General features: G+C 35.6%; 1 protein-coding gene across 1 annotated transcript in view; it reads right to left on the bottom strand.

Annotated features, from left to right (window-relative positions):
• Window positions 1–26,083, bottom strand: part of LOC150103500 (solute carrier family 12 member 4-like) — a 336,194-nt gene that overhangs the window by 260,716 nt on the left and 49,395 nt on the right. Inside the window, exon 4 of the mRNA XM_090397527.1 lies at window positions 21,035–21,181. Coding sequence (XP_090253653.1) covers window positions 21,035–21,181 — 147 coding nt within the window. The remainder of the gene's footprint in view (window positions 1–21,034; window positions 21,182–26,083) is intronic.

Raw genomic sequence — 26,083 nt, forward strand, 5'->3', positions numbered from 1 at the left:
ATACCAATTACTATGGCAGAAGACGGTTCAGTAGAGCTACCATCAAAAGAAAAGGTTAACATTATAGGCTTTCATTCAGGAACAACAAATCGAGGAATATACAAAATTGCTGCAGAGTTGCTGAAAAGAGGAGGAAATAAAATAGAAGGCAAAATATACAATATGGAAGAAAGAACAAATGCCACAAGAATGGAGAAAGAGTGATCTGCCTGATATATAAAAATAATGATAAGACAGTTTGTGGAAATCATGTGTTTTTCTGTAATGCATAACATACAAAGTATTTACTTCAATTTTGAAGAACAGATGAAACCTACTTATTTAGAAGACAACTGGGATCCAAGGAAGTTTCAGGAAAGGCAAATCCACAATTAATCAGATATATATGGTTAAGCAATAATTATTATTAATTATTCTCTCGGAAGACTCTGCAACCTCTAGAGAGCGCATCTCCTGGGTGGCGGATAGGGGAGCCCACCGGATATGGTGGGATGGTCTGAATATATTGTTATTCAACAAGGACTCGTGGACAAACAGGGTCACGGGGGGGGCTATCATCTTGATAGCAAGAGAAGTGGCTTTCCCATGCTCCCCTAGCTGAGTCTATTCTCTCCTTTGAAGTATGCCCCTCCCGCTTGCTATTTAACTTTTCCTATATGGCATTTCATGGTCAACTCTTGATTACTCTAATATCATTAATCTAATGATATTAGAGTAATCAAGGGATATGGGTCATTCTATTTCTTTCTCTATGTCTTCTCTTTAAAATTTCCTCCTACCACTTTAAGACAAGCTTGAAGGCCTCAAGATGGCAGCCCCACTAGACTGCAGATGTCCAGTAACCTTCTCAGTTGAAATTTTAACCCACTAAAAAGAATCATGAAGATAGTAAATGGACAGACTTTTTTTTGGTAAAGAACCAGCTTGGAATAAGGATTCGAGAAGAAAACTATTGAAAACAAAAAAAAAAAGCAGAAATATATCTATTGGAATATAGCTACCTGGAATTTGAGAAGTATCCACCACAAAATCATAGAACTGGACCAAGCATTAGAAGAAAGAATATAAAAATAATAGTAATTACAGAATCTAAAAAAAAAAAGCACAGAGGAACAGACAAAACTGAAAATTACATCTATATATATATACACACAATGGGGTAAAGGCAGAAGAGAGAGCTAAAAAAAAAAAAAAAAAAAAATCATCTAACGCCTTTTTATTCCCGTATACGGGGAGAAGGCGAGGCCATTTAGCCCTAGTTAATTTTTGGAGACTGAGTGGGCAGTTCAATCTCCACTGGTACCAATCAGAGATAGATGGCCCAAAGCTATCACTAATTTAGCGGTACGCAGTGAAGAGAGACGGCTCAAATGTGCCGCCATCTCGTGGTCCCTAACCCTAACTCCGTATAGTTACAAGAAGGAAGAAATTGTCTATGTATTTCATCATCCAGTACTCGTAACAAGGGAAAGAAAATTCATACAGAAGTCCGTGTCCACGTGATGAGTTCCACAGTGATAAAATAGAAGATCCTATGTGTGTCCTTAATTCAAGCACGAAAGGCATAGATCGTGAAAACCAAGGTTCGTCCTAGAAAAGTACTGTAAAATCTTGTATCAATTGAAATCGCATATAGTTGCAATCATTGTTAATTACTGGACAGTTGAAGATAAACTAGGACTTTAGTACAAGTCAGAGTAGAATGAGAGTAAACTAGTTTGTGATAAGCATTCATGTGCTAGAGATTTACGTATGCGCATGGTATTTCATATGAGAGTGTCTTAAAGGTCAAATGTATGTATGGGCATAGCGAAAGGATAGTTTAACCTATATCGTTTTGTAAGTTAGATAAGGTAAACTGAATATAAATATAAATGTCCATGGTATTATAGCAATATAGAGCATTCTGACTAGTACAAGGTTAAGTGTAAATTTGTTCCAGGATTATGTGTGTATATTTATATGTATAAAATCTGTTATGACGGCATGATCACAAATTCCCACATAGGATTTTGCTCTAGTACTTGTATTTTGCTTGTGTAATTTTATAATTTTATTTCTTAGTATTGAATTGTGTTTTATATAATAGAAATTAAATTGTACCATGTTTAAGATTTTAAATAAACTTTTTTCATTGATAATACAGTTGTCTGAAATTGATGCCTAATGCACCACTTGAAAAAACATACGAACCTAATCATGCGGGAAATTAACGTGTTAAGTTACGAGATAAAGGGTCACGACTGCATAATAGTTTCACACTCAGACATATTTTTGTAATTGCTCCTTGTTTTCGAATTATATATCTTAAACTAAATGTCCTGAGATCGTCGGCTTGTCGAGAGCTCCTGAAAAGATTAGTAGTATTTTGTGTTAACATTAGATATTTTTACTAGAATTTTAAGTAGTATTGTTTGCTTTTTGTTACTTGGTGTGTCTGTGCAATTTTTGCTTGTTTTCTGTTATTTTAATTATTATTTTTAAGAAAAGATAGCGTACACATGGCACCGATAAAGAAAAAAATGGCGGCCAGGTCACTATGTTTGTTTAAGAGTTTTGATGTAAACGAATTTATGCAATGTGCTGTCTGTGAGATGTATGCCTTGCAAAGAGCGGTGGGAGTCTGGTTAGAAAGTGATAGTGGAGTTAATATATGTAGAAAGTGTAAAGAGAATGAGGACTTCAAGCGTGTTTCATGTGTCGAGCATGATATCGTTAACGATAGTCAGAATGTAGAAAATGGCGGTGTGCTAGAGAATTGCGTGGTAGTGCCAGATAGGTGTGAGAGCGTCGCTGAAAGTGTAAATGAAGGTAGAAACACAGAAAGAATGGATGATTTGATCGATAATGAAAATGGTGAGATAAATGCGAGTAGCGAAATTGCCCGTTTGAATGGTGCGATACACAGAGCTAAAAGACAACTGGAGCGTATGGAAAAATGTGTGTTGAACATACTGACAAATAACCGGCGGAAGTCTGTGACGGCAAATAATAGAATGTTCGTAAACGTCAATAAATTGAAGGAGCGAGTGCTGTATGGGGATTCGCTATTAAGAGGCGTAATAATTGAGAGTTTAACGAAGTCGTACCAGCCGGGTGTGAACATAAAGGACGTCAGCAAATCTATTCGACTGCAAAAACAGAGGGTGAAAGAGATGATAATAGTGGCAGGAACGAATGATTTGAAAGAGGACAAAATGGAAATGATAGAGGATGTGAGGGAGTTGTTTGAGGTAGCAAAAGAGAAGAGTGAGAGAGTTAGGATGGCGAGTATCTTACCGCGGTATGACAGCGAAGTGTTTAGAAGGAGGGCCATAATTGCCAATGACTTTATGCAATGGTTATGCATGGAGAGTGGTGTGGAATTGGTGGATGTGTGGAATGAGTTCGATGGGCGAAAGGACTTATATAAGATGGATGGGTTACATTTGAATGGAGTTGGTGTATGGAGACTTGAAAGAGTGTTGATGAATGATGTGGAAGTGGATGTACAGACTCAGGGAAACTAGATTTATTAAGAGGGGGGGAAGTAGATATGCAGACTTTAGGGGGGCAGTTAAGTGTATGAATGAGTATATTATGCCCGAGCGAGTACGACGGACAACAAATCAGAATGGGATAGTTAGTATAAGGCATCAAAGTAGGGATGGGACAAATGGGCTTCTGTGATTCATGTATACTAATGCCAGGAGTATTAGAAACAAGAAGGAAGAGTTTTTGGCCATGGTTGGCACTTCCAGGCCACAGGTTGTCGGTATTAGTGAAACATGGCTGACAGAAGATGATAAAGCTAGTGGGATTGAATGCGATGGGTATAGCGTGTTCAGGAGTGACAGGGTGAATAAAAAGGGGGGAGGAGTGTTATTGATGATAGCTGATGAGCTTCAGCCAAGGAGTATAGAAGTTGAACTGCAGGATGGGGAAAAAAGCACATTTGAGGCTGTTTGGTGTGAGATAGAATCTAGCAGAACAAAATATACAATCAGGTGCTGCTATAGACCGGGTGATGGAGTGGATGGTGGTGATAGTATGCATAAGCAAATAGAAGAAATGAGTGGAAGGAGGGTAATTATTATGGGTGATTTCAATTATGGTAACATTGACTGGAAAGAGGAGAGAGCACATGGGAGGAAGGAATTGGATTTTATGCGGTTATTAAGGGATAACTATCTACGGCAACATGTATTGGAAAATACCAGGGGGCAGAGAGTGCTGGACCTAGTAATTGCAACTGAGAATGTGGCTGTAATGAACATGACCATGTTGCCACCAATTGGTGAGAGTGACCATAAGGTCATGACTTGGGAGGTGGCTAAAGGAGTCGAATTTACAATTAAGACAGGGTACATGTGGAATTACCGGGCTGGTAAGTATGACAAGCTTAGGCGTGTGCTTGGCTCAATGCCATGGCATGTAAAACTGCAAGGGCTGGATGTTGATAGTGCATGGGAGGTGGTTAAGAACTGTTTGCAGGAGGCAATGGTTGACTGTATACCAAGAGTCCGAATAATAAATCAAGTAGGGGTTAAATGGATGAATAACACTATTAAGCTTGAGCTGCAAAAAAAGAAACAATTGTGGAGGGAATTTAAGGAGAAGGGCGACCATCAGGCGCAGGAACAGTATAAAGCTCAGGCCAGGATGGTAACAAGGGTGGTAAGAAAAGCAAAAGCAGATTACGAAAGGAAATTGGCCACGCAGGCTAAAGAGAATCCCAAACAGTTTTTTCAATATGTTGCAAGTAAAAGGAAAAATGCTCATGGTAGAATGATCTTAAAAAATGCTGAGGGTAGGGAGGTAACCGAATCAGTCGATATTGTGGAATTACTGAGCGAGCACTTTGCAAGAGTATATCATCCAGGTGGTGACTTTGCAGGAATGGAAGAACCAACAGCTTATACTGGAATTGTGATGAATGAAGTAGAGATAACTAGTCTATTACAGAACCTCAATGTCAATACATCTGTGGGATTGGATGGTATACCAGCTCGTGTCATACGTGAAGCGGCCAAAGAATTGTCAGTGCCCTTGACCATTTTGTTTAATTTGAGCCTCAGGACTGAGTCAGTCCCAAGGGGGTGGAAAGAGGGGAAAATAGTTCCACTGCACAAAGGTGGTTCAAGGCGGCTGTTGAAAATTACCGGCCAATCAGCATAACAGGAATCATTATCAAGGTCTTAGAGAAAATAGTCAAGAGGAAAATACAAGATTGGATAGAAGAAAATGGGATACTGTATCGAGGACAGCATGGTTTTGTGAAGGGTAGGTCATGCCTCAGTAACTTGCTCACGTATTATAACACAGTGATGACTGAACTGGATAAGGGTAATGGGTTTACAGTGATTCTACTGGACCTTGCTAAGGCCTTTGACAGGATAACACATGGAATTCTAATCAGTAAATTGCAACATATGGGAATGGACATAGGGTTGGTGAGATGGATAGGAGGGTGGTTGATGGAGAGATATCAGAGAGTGGTTTACTCAGGAGTAGAGTCCACAAGATGGCCTGTGACTAGTGGTGTGCCACAAGGATCTGTTCTTGGACCACTGCTGTTTAATTTGTTCATAAATGATATAGGAAAGGATCTGAGAGGAACAGTTCATTTGTTTGCGGATGATGCGAAGTTGGGTAGGGCAATAATGAATGCAGATGACGTCAAAATTTTGCAGGATGATTTGGATAGATTGGAGGTCTGGGCTAAGGAGAATGGATGTCAATTTAATGTGGCAAAATGTAAGGTTATGGTTATGCATTTTGGGGGTGAAAAGATTGGCGGCAGTTTACTGCATTGGTGGAACCGTGCTTCAGGAAATTGATGAGGCACGAGATTTAGGAGTGTTGGTAGATAAGGAATTGAAATTTAGGGGACACATTGCAAAAGTGGCCAAATCAGCTCATCAAATCACTTGGTTGCTGAAGAATACATTGACAAGCAGAGACAAGCAGGTTATTGTTCCTCTGTATCGAGCCTTGATAAGACCCCATCTCGACTACTGAGCTCATATTTGGTCATCTAGGTTTCTTCTTGATGGGGAGGAGGTGGAGAGGATCCAGAGGCGAGTGACCAAGATGATAGCAGGTCTGTGGAATGAACCGTATGAGAACAGGTTGAGGATTTGTGGGTTGTAAAAATTGGTTGATAGGCGGAGGAGGAGAGATATGATTGAGACATTCAAATTACTGAAGGGTTTCTATAAAATTAATTCAGAAGATATTTTTGAGAACAGGGCTGGTTGTGGGAGGACTAGGGGACATCCATGGAAACTGGGCAAAAGTGTGGTTAGTAAAGGTGTTAGAGCTGGGTTCTTTACTTTTAGAGTAGTGAATGAGTGGAATGCGCTCCCTGAGTCTGTGGTGGATGCTGTGACAGTGAATGAGTTTAAGGCGAGGTATGATAGATACTGTATGAATGTCGAATAGTTGTGATGAATATGATTTGGAGCCTCCCTCGATGAGTCTAATGACTCCCTAGAAGTTGCCCGTAATAATAGTAATAGTAATAATATAAATATTAGGGACACTAAGGGGAGAAAAAGCTTAAATATTTGAATTTTGTAATATCTCGTACATAGTTAAGTTTTGAATAAAGAGAAGTAGAGCTTCACTTGAAAGGATAAAGTTTAATAATTGTAGGTAGGTACACAACAATTTGTCACTTCCTAGTCAAAATGTAGTCAATCTGCGAACTGTTGTTACCACTTCTAAATGTTATCAAATGTTCTTCACTCTTAGAAAAATACGAGTTCACAATTGCCAAATCAAGTGCTACTGTGAAGTCCACAATCCTCTCTCCTTCCTGGTTCATCATTCCCACTCTATGGCCACCATGCACCCTTTCACAGTCCCAAGTCCGTCTTCCTATGTATCCGCTCAAGTCTCCTCTGACAATTATGATCTTGTTTTCTTCCAGTTCCCTCATTTCTTCACCTAGCACATTCCAGAACTCATCTTTCTCCTCTGCTGTACAGCCAACTTGCGGGGAATATACACATAAGATGACCATTTGCTCTTCTCCAAGACTAACTTTTATTCACATGATCCTGTTGTTCTTCCTACCCACTTCCAGTACTTTGCCCTTCATTCTGCCACACACCAGAATTTCAACACCATTTCTTCCTCTTCCCTTTCCAGTCATGCTTCCAACATTCGATGTTCCCACTCACAAAATTCTCTCCACCTGCTGGGCTTGCTTCTTTAACTGCATCTGCCCTTGATGCAGTAGTCCTTGTCCACTTCTCACAGCTGTAGGGCAATGTTGCTGCACATCGTCTATGCCCTAGCCCTTGTATCATTTTCTTTTCTTTTGAAAGCAATGAAGATGAACTACAAAAATCATTATGCAGTCTAAATAATCTGATAAAAACATATGGTATGGAAATATCAACAGACAAAACAAAAGTCATGGCCTTCAAAGGTGCTAATCGAAGTAAATAAGAAGCAAAACAGTAATAAACAACAAAATAATAGAGCAAGTAAATACATTCAAATATTTAGGATGCACAATGTCATATGAAAATCAAGCTGATAAAGAACCAAAGGCTATCAAACTTTTTAAAAGTAACAGACATTATAAATAAAATTTTTAAACTCAATTATGTACAAAAACACACACAAATAACAATCTACAATAGAGTAGCTAAACCTACATTACTTTATGGCAGTGGGATATGGAAAATAAAAAAAGCAGATGAAAGAAGAATTGAATCATCCAAAATGAAATTTCTGCACAGAACTGAAAGAATAACAATGGACAAAATGAAAAGCAGCGAAATCAGAAATAAACTTGGAATTACAAACTCCCTAAATGAAAGTTATTTGCTATAGAGAAAAATGGAAAGAACACATACTGAGAATGAATAGAAGCAGAATACCTAAACAAATTCTAAATTAGCAACCGATGCAGACCCTTAAAAAGATGGAACTGAGTCTGGAAGAACAGGCCACTTAGCCCATAAGCCTGGAAAGGAAGAAGATTATTAATTATTAGTGTCTGAATAAACAATTATTCAAACACTAACCATTATTCATCCTTTCCTTCATGCTTACACAGTGATCAAAATACATCTTCAAAAATTATGGAAACAACTATCCTGTTGGAGTAAAACTTCATCAAAAAATAATATAGATTACATTACAGTAACGCCATAGCTATTCCATACATTAAAGGGTTATCAGCAAAAAATCAATAGAATTCTACACCATTATAATCTTAATGACTTTTAAACCACCTATAAAACTAAAAAACATATTCAACTCCTCTAAGGATCCTCTCCCCCATTAGCTCATCCTGGAGTTTAGTTTATTTTTTTGCACTTGTAGCTTAATAAAAAAGAACCCAAATGACATATTAAATTTAATAATTTTGGTGAAACAGGCTCTCAGATCATGCTCTTAACACCCTCCACCAAACTGATTGGAAAAGTACTTGTTCCTTACATCATACAAAAACCTGGTATGAATGGAAATTTAAAGATTGTGAAATTCTGATTAACCAACTTAATCTTAATAATTTTGGCTTAAAAATCCCAAGAATTTGGATGCCACATATTCGGCTCACTTAGTTCAGGTTTTCCAGCAAACATTCACTCTAAGTAATTTTTCAGCTTTTATTGGTCACCATCCATACTGGTTTGTTCTAATTTATATGCATAGTTATAAGGATAAATTTTTTTTTTGTGTGAATATGTTGCTCTCTAGCTTAATTTAATTTTGTAACCTAACAGATAATGGATAATAACATAATAAAAGGACTCTAGATTTGATATGTAAGTTTGTTTTTTTTTTCACTAGAAGTCAGGCCAGTAGTTTTAACAGTTGACTAAATCAATAACTTCAGCATACCATGTAGATTGTAGTGCAGCTTGTTTCTTTGTAAGTGTATACTCCAGATGATGACCTTAATGTGAAGGTCGAAAAGTCAAGTGATTATTTTGGTTTATATTAAACTGAAGTTTTACCCTAACATGGTAGTTGGAGTATGGAGATTATTACTGTGATTTCCATAATTTTTGAAGATGTAACCATCATTCACACAATACCTATCACGCTCCTCCTTAAACTCATTCACTGATACAGCAAGGGTGCATAAAGGTAAAAGCTATATAACTGAGAGGAGACCTCCACATAGCCTTTAAAGGAATGTGGAAAACTGACCAGGGATTCTGATCTAGTGTCCAATCCTAACATTCTTGTGGTGCACCCTGTTAGGTATCTACCTGGATACTGAATGCATGAGGATGGGCTGGCAATTTAAGATTTAGCTGACCAAACTGTATTCTTATTGGCTCAAACCACAAATAAAATGATGGTACAACATGACAGAATTTCATGCTGACCGGGGCGTAGCCCAGTTAAACAAGCTCCCCCCCCCATTGTTTTCAATAGGTAACTAGGGTGAAAAAGGAAAAGTCAGCTACTGGAACAAATCCTGAAACACACCCCCAACTCAACATCACCAGAGTTCAAGAGCGGTACTATGAACAGAAGTCTGAATGGCAAAGAAATGGAACTAGTAGAGAATTAGATAAGTACCAAATCGATATAATAAGGGTGACTGAAACAAAAAAGACAAAAACTGGTGAGATCTTTCTAAACAATAAATACAGAGTGCTATATTCAGACAATAACAATCAGGGAAAAGAAGGAGTAGCTGTAGTATTCAACACTAAATATGAGGCTTATCTTCTTGAATGGCAGGCAATTTCAAGTATAGTGATGTGGGCAAATATCAGAATAGGGAACTGGACAGTGAGACTTATTTATGCCTATGGTCCCACAGAAGGTTCTACTAAGGTAGAAGTGGAGGAATTTTTTGAGGCTTTAGAGAAAGCAACATGACACTATAAAAAATGAAAAGTTGGTCCTTGTTGGGGATCTAAATAGCAGAGTAGGAAATGATTGTCAGACACACAAAAATATATTGGGAAAATTTGGAGAAAAGAGCAAAGCTAACAATAATGGCAAATACCTGTTGGATTTCTGCTCAGGACATGGACTGGTTATTACTAACACAATGCTCTAACATAATATGTGCAAAAATTCACATGGAGAGAAGAGGTAAGGAATAAAGAAAGTCTCATTGACTATGTTATTGTTGATAGTGATGTTTTCTCCCTGGTGCAAGACACTTGAGTGTACAGAGGATTTGAAATTAGCAGTGATCACTATTTAGTCTTGAGCAGGATAAAATTGAATTTCATATTGAAAAGAATAACATGTAAGAAAGTTTTAAATTGAATAAAAATTGAGCAGCTCTCAGATGTGAACTGTAGACTAAAATACACAAACATTATTCAAGAAAAAATAAAAGAGTTTGAGAACAGGAACCAAACCTTGGAGATTCATTGGCAAATACTGAAGAAAACATTCACTGATTCAGCCAGAAAGGCATGTGGTGAGGTTATCTGCAAGGATAGAAAAATCAGAACTTCATGGTGGACACAGGAAGTTAAAGAGGCAGTGAAGGAAAAGAAGAAAGCATATCAAAAGTTCCTGTCAAATAAGTCAGCTTGTGCTCTCAGAGAATACAGAGACAAATGCAAGAATGCTAAACACTGTGTAAAACTAGCCAAACAAAAGTCATGGGAAGACTTTAGCAACAACATAGAAAATAAATATCAGGAAGGTGGAAAAACATTCTGGATGCTATTGAAAAAGCTCAAAAATGGAGAAAAGAGTGATGTGAAAAGAATTAGAGATGGTAAAGTTGACATAAAAATTGGAGAAAAAGATATCCTTGAGTGTGGAGTACTTACTTCTAAAAATTGCTAAATGAAACAAGCAGTGATGACAGTACAGTGGTAAAAAACACTCAAGAGGCATGAAATCAGAAATACATATTCATACTTGAAGTAGAAAAAAAGCCATCAAAAGTCTGAAATGTGGAAAGGCAACTGGAGTAGATGATATTCGACCAGAAATGCTCAATGAGAGCATTTCTGGTCGAATGGAGGTATAAAAGTCTTACAGTGGCTGCACTGCATAGTTCAGAACGCCTGGAGAGAGGGACAAATTTCAGATGATTGGAGTAGAGTTCTCATAGTACCAATATATAAAAAGGGAAATAAAACTGAATGTGAGAATAAAGAGGTATTTCCCTACTGAGTGTTCATGATACAATTTATGCAAGTACATTTGAGAAACTGTTGAGAAGGACTGCGGAAGGTAAGCTTGGTGAAGAACAAGCTGGATTCAGGTGAAATAGAGGGTGTCAGGATCATTTTACCTTACAACAAATAGTCTAGAAATCATGGGAATATAACAAAGATCTTATTTAAGTTTTGTAGACCTGTAGAGAGAAGGAGTGAGGAGAATGTTGGTAAACGAGTGGAGCGTATGGAGGTGGAGGGAAGGAGTGAAAGTCCAAGTTTGAAGTCCAAACTCAGATGGAGGGATAAGGTGGCAGAGGATCTTAGGGAGAAAGGATGGAGTCAGGAAGATGCCCTGGACCAGAGAATCTGGAAAAAGAAGATTAAAGATGGGAACGCCGGCCCTGTTTAACACGGGATAAGGCATAGCAAAAGAAGAAGACCTGCAAAAGGCATATAGCTAGGTGTCAATAGAAAAGCTATTCAAAACACTACAGTTATATGGTGTCAATAAAGCATTATATCAAGCAATATACTTAATCTTTATTTCAATTGTAAGTCAGCAGTTAGAATTGAAAGAAGTACAGGAAGATGGTTTAATGTTAAATCTGATGTCAGACAAGGATGTACATTATTCCCTCTGTTATTTGTTATCTATATGGATCACATTATGAAGAAAAGCAGTATTAAACCTAATATCAAAATTGGTGTTAATATCAGCTCTTTACTTTATGCAGATGATGTTATACTTTTAAAGTCTGCAATATTCTCTGAATATTGCAGACTTTAATTAATAATATCATTAATTATTAATATTAACAAATATAATATTTATTAATAAATAAATATTTAACTTATTTAATTTAATTAAATAACTGTTGTACTAAATTTGGTATGAAATCAGCAATAACAAGACAAAGACAATGCAAATAGGTAGAAGCATTGAAAATCTTGTAAGTGCATTGTGAATGGAAAACCTATAGAAGGTAAAACATTTCAGCTACTTATGCACAATTTTTAGTGAAGACGGTGAATTAAATATGGAAATAGACAACAGAATCAACAAAGCTGGTATGGTAGGAAGCCAACTAAATAAATTTATATGGAATAGAAGAGAAATTAGTTAAAACACTAAATTAGCTGTATACAATTAGACAGTGTTCAAACCAAATGTAACTTATTGATCTCAGAACTGGGTTAGAAATAAAACACTTGGCCAAAGATATGAGAATCCTGATAAAAATTAGGGGCATGAAACAGATAGTATCAATGGAAATATTATATTAAAAATGAGGATATTAGGAAAGAACTTAACACTGTTAGCATCCACGAATGTGTTAGTAGAGCTAATCTCAGGTGGAATGGTCACTTAAACACAATGGGAGAGGAAAGATTTGTAAAACAAGTATTCTCTGCCAGATTGGCAGGAAAAAAAGAGCCAAAGGAAGGTCAAAATATAGGTGGATTTATACAGTAAAAAGTGCCTTAGAAGACAAAAAATATACAATCTGATAATGTTGGAGTTTTGACAGATAACAGATTGATTTGAAGGAAAATTGTTGAGGGGAAGTTAGTAATGATGTAAGTTCTCCATGTAGTACTATCATAATTTCCTGTACACCCCTTGAGGGTATGTTAGGAATTTGACTGATAAAGCACCCACAACCACTTCTGGCAACTCATTCCACTCTTTAAGGAAAAAACCTAGCCCTGACCCACTTTCTAATCCCACTCTTATATATACACTTCTACTTGTGAACTCTTTTTCTCTCCCTTGTCATGTACTGAAAATCTTCAGTGTCAATCCTATAAAACTCCCCTTTAATAACTTAAATGCTTCTATTATGTCTCTAATAAATTCCCTCTAATTCCTCAAAATTACTCTAATAATTATTAGAGTAATTTTGGGAATTTCATATAAATATTCATCAGATTTGTGTTGATTTATCAAGCATACGATAGCATTAATGGAGAAAAGTATATGAGATTATGATATATTTTTCTCTGCTAATGCTGTAGTATTGGATAAGATAGTAAGACTAATAAGATCAACAATATAAAAACTCAGAAGCACATGATAAAACATAAAATATAATTAAAATTCTGAATATTTTTACGATTTATTTATGCTAAAATGTTTATTAGTTTTAGTTTCATAACACGCATTATCGGCACTTGCGATGTGCCCGTTATGGAAATTGTTTTGTTAAAAGTGATATGTAAAGAAGTCAAAATATTGATGTATTTACCAGATTTGATATTTGTATTACTTACAGGAATTTTATTGTAATTTAAAATATTAAGTTTTGTGTTTTTATGAAGACATTCTCTCTTGTTGCTAACGGAGACAACGTGTCAGCCATTATTTATACCTAACTTCTTGCTTACCAGTTTCATGGAGTGCGCATGCTCGCCAAGAAGTTTGATGTGTGATTGACAGCTGACAATTTCGGTTCCGTTGCTTCAATGAGAAGCAACGGGAGATTAAACAAGAGAGCGTTCGGAAGGAATTGAGAACACAGGCCAGCAGATATTTAGGTTCGGAGGAACTTAAGTTTTTTTATGTGACAGTCGGAAGAAAATTAATAGTATATTCCAAAAAAGGAATCGTGGAACTATTAAGTTTTAATGTGGAATAAGTATGTGGATAAATAAAAGAAAATATTGCTATATGCGTTTTAAACGGAATATTGGAGGAAACGCTAATTGAAAGATTTATAGTAGATTCCAAAAAGGGAATCGTAGAACTGCAAGTTTTTTTTTTTTAAATGGAAGAGTTAAGACTATAAATGAGTATTAGTGAATAAAAGAATTTGCTATTTATGTTCTAAAGGAATGTTCGGGAAAACTCTGATTAAGAAGTTTCATCTGTATTAAGGACGTCGGATCTGACTATTATTTCTAATGAAGAAAAGAGACAGAATTAAGTCAGGAAGAATTAATGTGTGTTACATAAATGATGAGAAAGGATCCTGTAAAAATGAAGAATAGAGTCATATATCTTCGGAAAAGGGCCTTGACAGAGAAAGAAACTGGCTATGAATATTTTGTGATTGTGCAAAGTGTTTAGTCTAGTCTTAAGTGTAAGTTTATTTTAAAAAAGGCCTTGGATCCAATTAATTTTGTAGTTAGTTATGTAATATTTGTTTGAAGTGTATATATATTGTTTTTGTTATATTAAATGTGTTTATTTTGTATTTTGGTCTTGAGTCAGTGATTATTTGGATTCTGAAAGAAAGAGTAAAAATCATTGCACCAATTGGAGTGAACCCTTGTGCATATAATAACATATAGGTACACTCAGAATAAAAAAAATAATTGTTAGAAACAGAGATCATCTCTATGGTAGGATTAATATTAAGATAATATCTATGAATATTCTCTATATAAAAATCCAATTATTAACAAGATCAACAACGTAAAACCTCAGAAGCACATGATGAAACACAAAATGAATTAACTTTACTGACTTGGTCAGTAAAGCTTTTCCTTGGTCTGCCTCTTCTTCTTTTCCCTGCCATTTTGCCTTCAGTTATTCTTTTCACAAGTCCATCATGTCGAAGTATATGTCCATACCACCTAATTGGACTTTGATCTAATTAGACTTCTTGTCTCACTAATCTCTCTCAGGATTTGTTCATTTGATTTTTTCTCTGTCCATTTTATTCTGTTCATGTGACGCCAGCACCACATTTCAAAAGCCTCCAATCTTCTTATGTCTTCTCTGTCTAGAATCCAGGTTTCACATCCATTCAGTGCAATGCTCCATATGGTTCTTCATATGATGTTATTATCCACGTATTCTACAATCTGCACTGATGTGTTTATTAGAGTGTATTAAATATCTGTGGAAGTGATTGAATAATATATTACAAGGAGAGAGTCTAGTTTCATTAAAAAAATATTGGAGCTAGACTATCTTTGTTTTCATCCTTAAGTTACTGGAAAGGGGTCTGATACTAATAAACACATCAGTACATGGATAAATTCACTAGCTGCTCAGGAAACACCCTGATATGATGGTATTGTATCAAGGTGTTTCCTACCAGCTAGTGAATAATCCTGTTGTCCCTTAATCTTTCAGTTGTCCAAGCTGTGTTCTTAGAGTACAGCTGAGATCTTGAATGGACTGGAAACTGGATCTGATTTGTAGGATGTTACAATTTTTTTCCATCCCTATGAAACACACCATAAATAATTACAGTAATGCAATTGTTCAGAAAAAAAATAAACTAGAGAAAATCATAAAAAACAAAAATAGAATACCAAATATGTAAAACAAATATTCATACAAAAAATACCTCTACAAATATTGTAGAGGTATTTTTTGGCCGGCAAAGGTTGGTCGATTGGTAGAGCCTCTGCTACTAATGGCTCAGTTAAGTAAGTTTGAGCGCGGTTAGTAGGTGGAAGGGGACCAATCGTTTGATGCTGTTGTCACACTCTCTCTCGATGAGTCTTTAGACTCCCTGGAGGTGTCAAATAATAATAATAACAATAATATTTCACCAACATTATGCTTAACACAAACAAATGATGAGTATCACCAATTAAGGGGCACCTAAATCCAAGGTTGTTATATTTCACAGAAATTCAACATGCAGCTTCAATAGTTACTGTGCTTCAACTATCAAAACTACACCTTATCACCCTTTTGATGGAAAGAATTGGACATATATGCATTTGTAAGATCTGAAATTCTATGTTAAAGAAAACAAAATTTAGAATCTCCTCTTCATGATCTGCTTTGGCTCAAAATTTACTTGCTATGATACATTTGTTTATTTGCCGACTTTATTAACTTGTAAAGTCTGATTACTCTGATATCATTTTCAGCAGTACAAACACCCAAAAAATAAAGATTCTTTCTTGGTCCTATAATGTTCACAATTCAAATTGGCTTCCCACTTCTTAATAATAATAATGATGATTATGAATATCATAATCCCAGACTTAATGGTCACCTTAAGAAAGCTGTTTCTGAAGCTTTATACATAGGCCATCATGTTTACACATAGATTATATGTATTATATACATATTAAACACATGCATGAAAGGTTCAAAACTACACTACATCAGTGCTGCAGGTGGAGAAGAGGTTAAAGAAGTCAAAAGATGTTTAAGGTATAGGATCTGACAACACTGAAGCTCTGACAGATAGATTAATTTTGAGGAATATTGTTAATAGTAGGTCAATAATAATGTAAACTTCATCACATAGTACTATTATAGCATCCAGTACACATCTTGAAGGTACATATCAGGAATTTGATGAACTTTTGCATGATTAAAAACTTAATCTCATCTGAATTTTAACATTTGTACAGCCTTTGTCAAAGTATATGTTTGTACATGTGTGTGCATACTTGGTTTTTTATCCACATTTAAGCTGCACACACGATAAACGAATTCCATAGTTACTCTTCAAACCATATCTAGGTATACATATATTTATGCTGAAAATAAATGAAGTTTTTATTAATGGAAAATATACTCTCTTATTTTTGTATTTATGTCAGTGACAACTAAGGGAAGTTCACTTGAGTGTTATAATACTTATATGCAGGCAGAGAATAACAATCATGCAAATATATTAGAAAAAGGCGATGTACAGAATGGAGGAGTTAAGTACCAATGAAATTAATTTTGTCAAAATGGAGAACTGAAACTAGCTGAAAAGACAAAATCGTCGGTTTGTTACTAACAGGTTATAACTTCGACTTTCTTTATAGTAGGAAAGTATGTGAAGTCTTTCAGTAGCAGATATTCATCATGTAACTTCCTGCAAACGATTACTCTGTTTGCAGGAAGTTACATGAAAAATGTTTGGTTTCAAGAGCCAAGTTTCTGATTCAGCTGTTTCTGCTGTAGTATTGATATGATAGCGATGCAACAAGGCATTGCAAAGTAATGGCTCGTTTTTCCCTTCTCTCTCTCTCTCTCTCTCTGTCAGAAAATATAATTAAACAATGGCTGTTATATGGATTAATTCTCATCTTTGCATGTATTCTTGTCATTTTGTTGAATAGACTGATTAGCTTATAAGATATAAGTCTTTGCTCTGACATTGGAGCTCTTTACAAACAACCTGTTTCATCTCTGCAAAACTGCTTTCTCAGTGTGCATTCTTCAGAGGGACAAAGTGGTAATCAGACATTACCAGATCCAAGCTATATGCAGGATGGGAAAAATCACAGCACCACTCATTATGGTGGAACTAGAGACTACTGCTGTCCACTCAGTTACATAAAATTTTCTGCCACATTTGAATTGAACAAAAATACGCATTACTTTTGCGCCACCATATGTATTTTCAATTTTCTGTTATTATGATTCTCATTATATACAACCATGCCCTAGACTATTCTTTCTGTCACATATGAATTCACAAATAACAATGATAGAGTTACAAACTGATAACAGGAACAGTGCTCTAAAGTCATGCAACATGACTGCATTCATCATACTCTCACGCAATGCATTCCATTCACTAAGCACTTTCCATGCAAAGAACCTGCTCGTTTACTTGCTTACACCCCCTTGATAGAGTTTCTGGGGGATAGCCTCTTTTCTTCATTTACCTCTGTCTACAATTTAAGAAAAAAATTCTTTCACATTAATGCAACAATCCATTACCAACTCATGTGCCTCAATAGTATTCCTTCTCCTCTTCCTATTCACAAGGCTTTGCAAATTGCATTCCCTTAATGTCTTCATCCCCCATATTCCAAAGATCAGATAATGCCTTAGTCAATCTTCTCTGAATCCTTTTTAATATATCTTCATCACCATAAAAACAAGGCGACGAAATGTGCACAAAATAATCCATATCATCAGACCTGATCAAGGTCTTATGCAGTGAAACCATTAGCTCTTTATTTCTGTATGTTAAGATTCTCCTCATTATTGCCATAATCAGATACAATGACTTCACAACTTGTGAAGTGCGATTCCAAAAATTTCATATCCCTGTCCACAAAGAAATATTCTAAGGAAGTGCATGCAGGCACACTAACAGGAAGGCAAACACAGACTAAAAGGCAGTATCCTAACTAGCACTCTCTATGAATGTGGTGATGGACCCTTGCTGAAGGTCTCAATATGATGGGTTTCCAGATTTTTGGTAAAAATTTGACTGCCTTACCTTCCAAAAATCTGGAAGACTATCATATTGTTAACACTGAGACCTGCAGTGAGATTCCTTGTTTGTGAAGTTATTTCATTTCCTGTCTTCAATGACTGTAATGTTAAAGTACCTTTGATAATGCTAGCTTTTGGTGGTGAAATAGTGGCTTATAAATAATTAATTTTAGTCATCATCATCAAATTCCTGATATATATACCCTTTAGGGTATATATCAATTCCTGATTTGGATATGATAGTATCACATGAAAAATTACATCATTACTAACTTCCTATCTACAATTTTCCTCCAAATCAGTCTATTACCTGTCAAGCCTCCGACATTATCAGATCTTATATTTCTATCTTCTAAGGCACTTTTTACTGTATCAATCCACCTATATCTTGGTCTTTGTCTGTGTCTTTTTCCTATCAACCTGGCAGAGAACACTTGTTTTGCTAAAGTGTTGCTTAAGGGTTAAAGCTATATAACTGAGAGGAGACCTCCACATAGCCTTTAAAGGAATGTGGAGAACCGATCAGGGCTTCTGACCTAATGTCCAATCCTCACCTTCTCATGGTGCACCATGTTAGGTATCCACCTGGATACTGAATGAACAAGGATGGGCTGGCAATTTAAGATTTAGCCAATCAAACTGCATTCTTATTGGCACCAAAATAAAAAATGATGGTACAACATGACAGATTAATTTTAGTCAGTATATTATATATTTGCATTCCAGTTTCAAGTAGTTTTTGTTCCAGTAATTTCAAAATGAATTATTGCAGCTAAGGATATTTAAAACATGCAAAATGGGCTTTTACCATCTTTCAACTCCCTTGAGGCTTTGTGTGGCTGAGAGATTTGTTTAACAAGCACAAAGAGGAAGCTGTTAATTTCCTGGAACATTTCCTTAAGATACATGGTGATATGTCAACGAGTACTACTTCCTTGTTGACATGAAGTTTACTTAATTCCTCATATACCTCCTGTTCATGCACTATCTTTCTCTCTTCCTTCCATGCTCAAGCTTCTCATGATGCCATATTTATGAGTATGATATACCATGAAGAATTGCACACTGAATACCTTGACTATGTCTTCTGCTACAGTTAGAAATTTACATCCACTAACATCTTTAACATAGCCATTTTTTTTTTTTCTACTTGCCACATATCAAAATAACTAGGATTTTTCCTGACACGATTTACTAATTTCTGCTCATAATACACTTTTGCTTTTTTACTGAGTCACTTTCCTGTCCTGCCCTTTATACTTTTCATGCAACTGATTACAACCATTATTTATCTTCTGCGGCCTCTACAGTGCAGTCTCCCGGATTTCATGCATAATCCCTTTATTCATCCATCTGACACCTACCTTATTCACAGTTTTTCCGACCTTTGGAATATATTCACATACTGATGCTGTTAAATATCTCTTGGTCAATGCCCAAGCAGCATTATCTCCTTTTCATTTAACCTCTCATTCCATGTTATAGCTCTCCCCAGCTGTTTCTTAAACTTTTCTGCTCTTGTTGATGTTTAGTGGAGAAAACACATCTATTAATAATAATTAACTAAATAAATTTATTTAGCTAATTAGATTATTAAGCCAACATTTCACTATTTCAACCTTGTCATCAAGGCACAAAGAAATATTAAGCACATGCATGCATGCACGCACACCAAAAAGAAGGTAAACACAATGAATGTGAAATACTAGTTCTATAGTCCTAACTGTGCCCTCTATGGCTGTGGGACCTTCATGAAGGTCTCAACACGATAGTCTCCCAAATTTTTGGGAAGGTAAGGCAGCTGAATTTACCAAAATATCTGGGAACCCATCATATTGAGACCTTCACAAGACTCCATTACCACACTCAGAGAGGGTGCCAGTTAGGATTGTAGGATCCTGCCTTTCAGTGTGTTTATCTTCCTGTTAGTGTGTCTGCACGCATACGCTTAGTATATTTCTCTATGTACATATCAAGATGCCTTCATGACAAGATCAAGGTGAAATATTGACTTAATAATCTAATTGGCTAAATAAATTTAGTTAATTATTATCTCTAGTGTTTATGTATCACACTAAATATCAACACGAGTGATAATCAATGTCTAAGCATAAGCTTTCATATTGCCTTGTAGTTCCACAATAATCTTTTCCTCATAGAAGTCTTCATATGGCTAGCGACAACTCAGGTGATCACTTCATGATCACCCTCAACCAACTGAAGGGAAGAGCAAAACCACACTCAATTACATCATCTGATGAAATGATCAGATTAAAGACTTCAGATCTTCATGTGCCATTTGTTGCACTCTGTGTAAGATAGCTGTCTCTCAAGAAGAAATTCATTTTCCTTACTCTTTGATGCTCCATTCAAATCTTTATAACCATAACCTTAATGATCACCCTTCTCTTTCTTGTTAACTAATCCAAATTGCCTATATATTTCTTTGTCACCAGCCTCCACAGTCCCTGGCCTATAGCAATATCCAACGAAATCTCTCTTTCCATTAATTTATCTCACACCATGCTGTCTCAAAACCATTGCCACTATTTTCTCCCCTTACATTCCACCTTGTGTGAACTTAAATCTGCTGCTATCATCAATAGCCTCTCTTCCCTAACATGTCTGAAATAATTTAAAAGTCATTTACATACAGATAAGCTGGGTTAAGTTATATTATTTTCATATAGCTCAAATGTCATATTTACTATACAATAAGGTAAATACATTATTTTCATATCAATCAAATTTAATATTATGCAACAAGTATATTATTTACATGAAGATCAAATATAATACTTACTACACAGCAAGAAAGAAACACTATTAAAAATGCTAATGGAATGCCAGCGGTACCAATGATCCAAATCAAGCGAATGAAGAAGATGACACCAAATATATTTTGAATACATGGAAGGTAAACTCCTGCAACAGTACCAAGATTAGCTTTCTGAAAAACAAAAGAATAAAATTTAATAATAATAAAACAGTGACAAAGGTCATATTTCTTTACTTCAAGTTATAATTGTTATTTAAGTCTCCTAACAGGAAACAGTCCTGTTAGGAGACTTAAATCCATCTAGGATAGGAATGGTCTGAACTCTGAATTACTGTACTAGCAAGTTTTTTCACTTTGTTGGAAAGTAAATTATACCTGACAAGAAATATGTTTCATTTAATCCTTCATCTCAGCAGAAGCAGACAAAAGTTTGCATATGAAAATTAACTTCATGACTAGGCCACTCAGGCATGGAGTCTAGAAACAAAATGCAGAAGAAGTCATTTCATACCTCCAACAAGCATGGAAGTGGTGTTATAATGGGCTATAAAAATCATCTGCCATCCAAAAACACAAACATCAATCCATCCATCCAAACCCACAATGGAACACAAAATTACAGTCTATTGCTGTAGAGCAAAGTATATTAACTGTTTAGCTAACAGATTTATATTCAGAGAATAGAAGTTATTTAGAACAGAAGTTAATTCAGATTTATCAAATTATCCTATTCCTACTATGCACCAACTAAACATTATGCTACAAAAGTGCATTCAAAGAGGAATACCATCCCCCAAAGCACTGTTCTTACTTACAATTATCAGCAGAAACTTAGCCACATATTCACTATCACACACAGGCCAATACATACACAAAAATTCTTACCACCACCCAACACAAAAACTAGGTGTCATAAGCACCCTTAAACACAGAGCTCAAACTATTTGTTCTAATGAACAAGCTCTAAGATCATCAACCAAACATTTATAAAAAATGGATACATTAAAAAAACTATTCACAAGATCCTCCACAAAGATACCAGTAAGAACAAAAAAGATTTCAGGAATGCCATTGCCATTCCTTATGTTAGGGGCATTTTTGAAAAAATAGATAGAACACTACGCAAATACAACATTAAAACCACCTTTAAACCCCCAAATAAGTTAAGACACCTACTCAGTTCTTCTAAAGATCCTCTTCCACACCTAACCCACTCAGGAGTATACAAAATACAATGCACATATAACATACCATACATAGGGAAAACAGGGCGAACTATCCCAATTAGACAAGACGAACACAAACGACACATTAAATCCCTCTATTTTGGAAAAACTGGGCTTTCTGACCACACACTCCAAACATACCACAGAATTGATTGCAAAAATACCAAGTCCCTACACTGCACCAAAACCTGGTTTGAGAGGAAATTTAAAGAGTCATGTGAAATGCTCAAACATAACCCAAATCTCAACAAAAATGATGGCCTAACCATTCCAAGAATGTGGAGGACCCATTTCCAACCTGTATAACAACCTAAACAGGCCGAAGAAAAATCCCACTACAAGAAGCCAACCTGGTGAAGTGTTTGTAACATTCAACAGCAACTGAAGGAAATCATATTATAACAATCAGAACTGTACAAATCCAAAAGAATATTAATACATGAGGACTTTAGCAGTTTATTGTAGTTGTATTTTTTTTAATATATATATATTTTATATTTTTTTAATGTATTTTATTTTTATTTTTATTTATTTATTTTATTTTATTTATTTATTATTTTTTTTTATCACTAGAGGTCAGGCTAGGAAAAAGGATTAATTAACTAAGTAGATTTAGTTCACAGGTATACAGGGCTATAGCATGTAGCTTGTCCCTTATACACTTGTATCCTTCTGATGACCTCGATACAGAGGTCGAAACATCAAATAGTATTTTATTAATAATTAATAAAATAATCTTTTCAACACGTGTTTTTGTGTCCCTAAATTTATAAATATGAATGCTGATCACCATGTAACCTTAAAAGAAAGAATAATGTTATATGATGAAACAGCTGATGATAAAAACATATTCTCTACCTTTCCTCCTCTCCTCACTTTGAAAAAACTGGCTTGAGTTTATTTATTAGCTCATTTTACTATTTTCATTATTTTATTATATTATAAACCAAACACTATGTTCAACAATACTAATTATCTATGAAACTAGCTAGTCCCTTAACCTCATTTAATTAATATTAAATGCCAATAATTAACAAAAACAATAATTTTTTTTCCCTTCAATTATCTGCATATTCACAGCACCAATATACAACAGGTGGAATAGCTCTCGTGTACAAGGTTACATACAAAAATGGCGTTCATCATTGTTAGTTTCATGTTCACCTTCTACTTACCGGGCTTTATAAATGATGGTTAGCATTCCATTTTGCTATTATTTATAAAGGCTGGTAAGCAGAAGGTGAACATAAAACTAACAATGATGAACACCATTGTTGTATGTAACCTTGTACATGAGGGCTATTCCACCTGTTAATCAATTATTGTTATATTAAATATCATTTAAAGGTTAGTAACTTTAAAATCTGCACATGCAACAATATTCAAATTAATTAATTAATTTTATCTGTAGCTCTAACTTTACAATTACGATAAAAACAATTTGTCTGCACCTATAATACACTAATGTCTAATTACACGCTAATCATTTGTAAAATCTCTCATGATAAATTATAGAATAACCTATCATGCTCGGTTTTACAAGGGTCTTAAGTCAGAATAATACACAAGATATAATGTAAAGTTGATGTAAAGTATAGATGAAAAATTAGTTGTATTGCATAATATATGTATGTATGAATTAATATTACTTGTAAAACAATTGGGGTGCTTAAGGGTCAAAGCTGTATAACTGACAGGAGACCTCCACATAGCCTTTAAAGGAATGCGGAGAACCGACCAGGGCTTCTGACCTAATGTCCAATCCTCACCTTCTCGTGGTACACCCTGTTGGGTATCTACTTTGATACTGAACGAATGAGGTTGGGCTCGCAATTTGGGATTTAACCGACCAAATTGTATTCTTATTGGTTAAATCAAAATAAAAAAATGATGGTACAATATGACAAAATTCCATGCCGGCTGGGGCGTCGCCCGGTTAAACAAGGCCCCCATTGTTTTCGCCAGGGAACCAGGGTATACAGCGAAAAGTCAGCTACTGGAACAAATCTGAAAACAAACCCCAACTCAACATCACCAGATTTAAAGATTGGTACTATCAATGTAAGAAGCCTGAATGGCAAAGAAATTGAGCTAGCTGAGGAATTAGATAAGTACCAGATCGACATAATAGGGGTGACTGAAACAAAAAAGACCAAAACTGGTGAGATCTTTCTGAGCAATAAATACAAAATGTTATATTCAGGCAATGACAATCAAGGAAAAGAAGGAGTAGCCATAGTATTCAACACAAAATAAGAGGCTAATCTTCTTGAATGGCAGTCAGTCTCAAGTAGAGTAATGTGGGCAAATATGAGAATGGGGAACTGGACAATGAGACTTATTTGTGCCTATGGTCCCACAGAAGGTTCTACTAAAGTAGAAGTGGAGGAATTTTTTGAAGCTTTAGAAAAAGCAACTGACACAATGAAAAAGGAAAAGTTGGTCCTTGTTGGGGATCTAAATAGCAGAGTAGGAAATGATTGTGAGACATACAAAAATATTTTGGGAAAATTTGGAGAAAAGAGCAAAGCTAATAATAATGGCAAATATATGTTGGATTTCGGCTCAGGACATGGACTGGTTATTACTAACACCATGTTCCAACATAAAAATGTGCACAAATTCACATGGAGAGAAGAGGCTAGGAATAAGAAAAGTCTCATTGACTATGTTATTGTTGATAGTGATGTTTTCTCCCTGGTGCAGGACACCAGAGTGTACAGAGGATTTGAAATTGGAAGTGATCACTATTTAGTCTTGAGCAAGATAAAATTGAATTTCATATTGAAAAGAATAACATGTAAGAAAGTTTTAAAGCGAATAAAAGTTGAGCAGCTCTCAGATGTGAACTGTAGACTAAAATATAGAAAGATTATTGAAAAGAAAATGAAAGAGTTTGAGAACAGGAATCAAACCTTGGAGATTCAGTGGCAAACTCTGAAGAAAACATTGATTGATTCTGCCAGAGAGGCATGTGGTGAGGTTGTGTGCAAGGATAAAAAATTCAGAACTCCCTGGTGGACACAGGAAGTTAAAGAGGCAGTGAAGGAAAAGAAGAAAGCATATCAAAAGTTCCTAGCAAATAAGTCAGCTTTTACTCTTACAGAATACAGAGACAAATGTAAGAAAGCTAAACAGTGTGTAAAACTAACTAAACAAAAGTCATGGGAGGACTTTGGCAAGAATATAGAAAATAAATATCAAGAAGGTGGCAAAATATTCTGGAGGTTGTTGAAGAAGCTTAGGAATGGAGGAAAGAGTGCTGTAAAAGGAGTTAGAGATGATAAAGGTGACATGAAAACAGGAGAAAAAATATCCTTGAAGTATGGAGTAATTACTTTGAAAAACAGCTAAATGAAACAATCAGTGATAACAGCACAGTGATAAAAAACACTGACCAGGCATGTAGTCAGGAATACATATCCATACTTGAAGTAGAAAAAACTATCAAAGGCTTGAAATGTGGAAAGGCAGCAGGAGTAGATGATATTCGACCAGAAATGCTGAAGTATGGTGGTATAAAAGTCTTACAGTGGCTGCACTGCATATTTCAGAAAGCCTGGACAGAGGGACGAATTCCCGATGATTGGAGAAGAGCTCTCATAGTACCCATATATTAAAAGGGAAATAAAACTGAATGTGAAAATTACAGAGGTATTTCCCTATTGAGTGTTCCTGGCAAGATCTATGCAAGTATACTTGAGAAACGGTTGAGAAGAATTGTGGAAGAAAAGCTTGGTGAAGAACAAGCTGGATTCAGGCCAAATAGAGGCTGTCAGGATCATATCTTCACTTTACGACAAATAGTCGAGAAAGCATGGGAATATAACAAAGATCTGTATTTAAG

Source organism: Typopeltis vanoorti, chromosome 9, assembly GCF_054136105.1.
Source record: "Typopeltis vanoorti isolate ZY-2024b chromosome 9, IOZ_Tvanoo_1.0, whole genome shotgun sequence".
Lineage (NCBI taxonomy): Eukaryota > Metazoa > Arthropoda > Arachnida > Uropygi > Thelyphonidae > Typopeltis > Typopeltis vanoorti.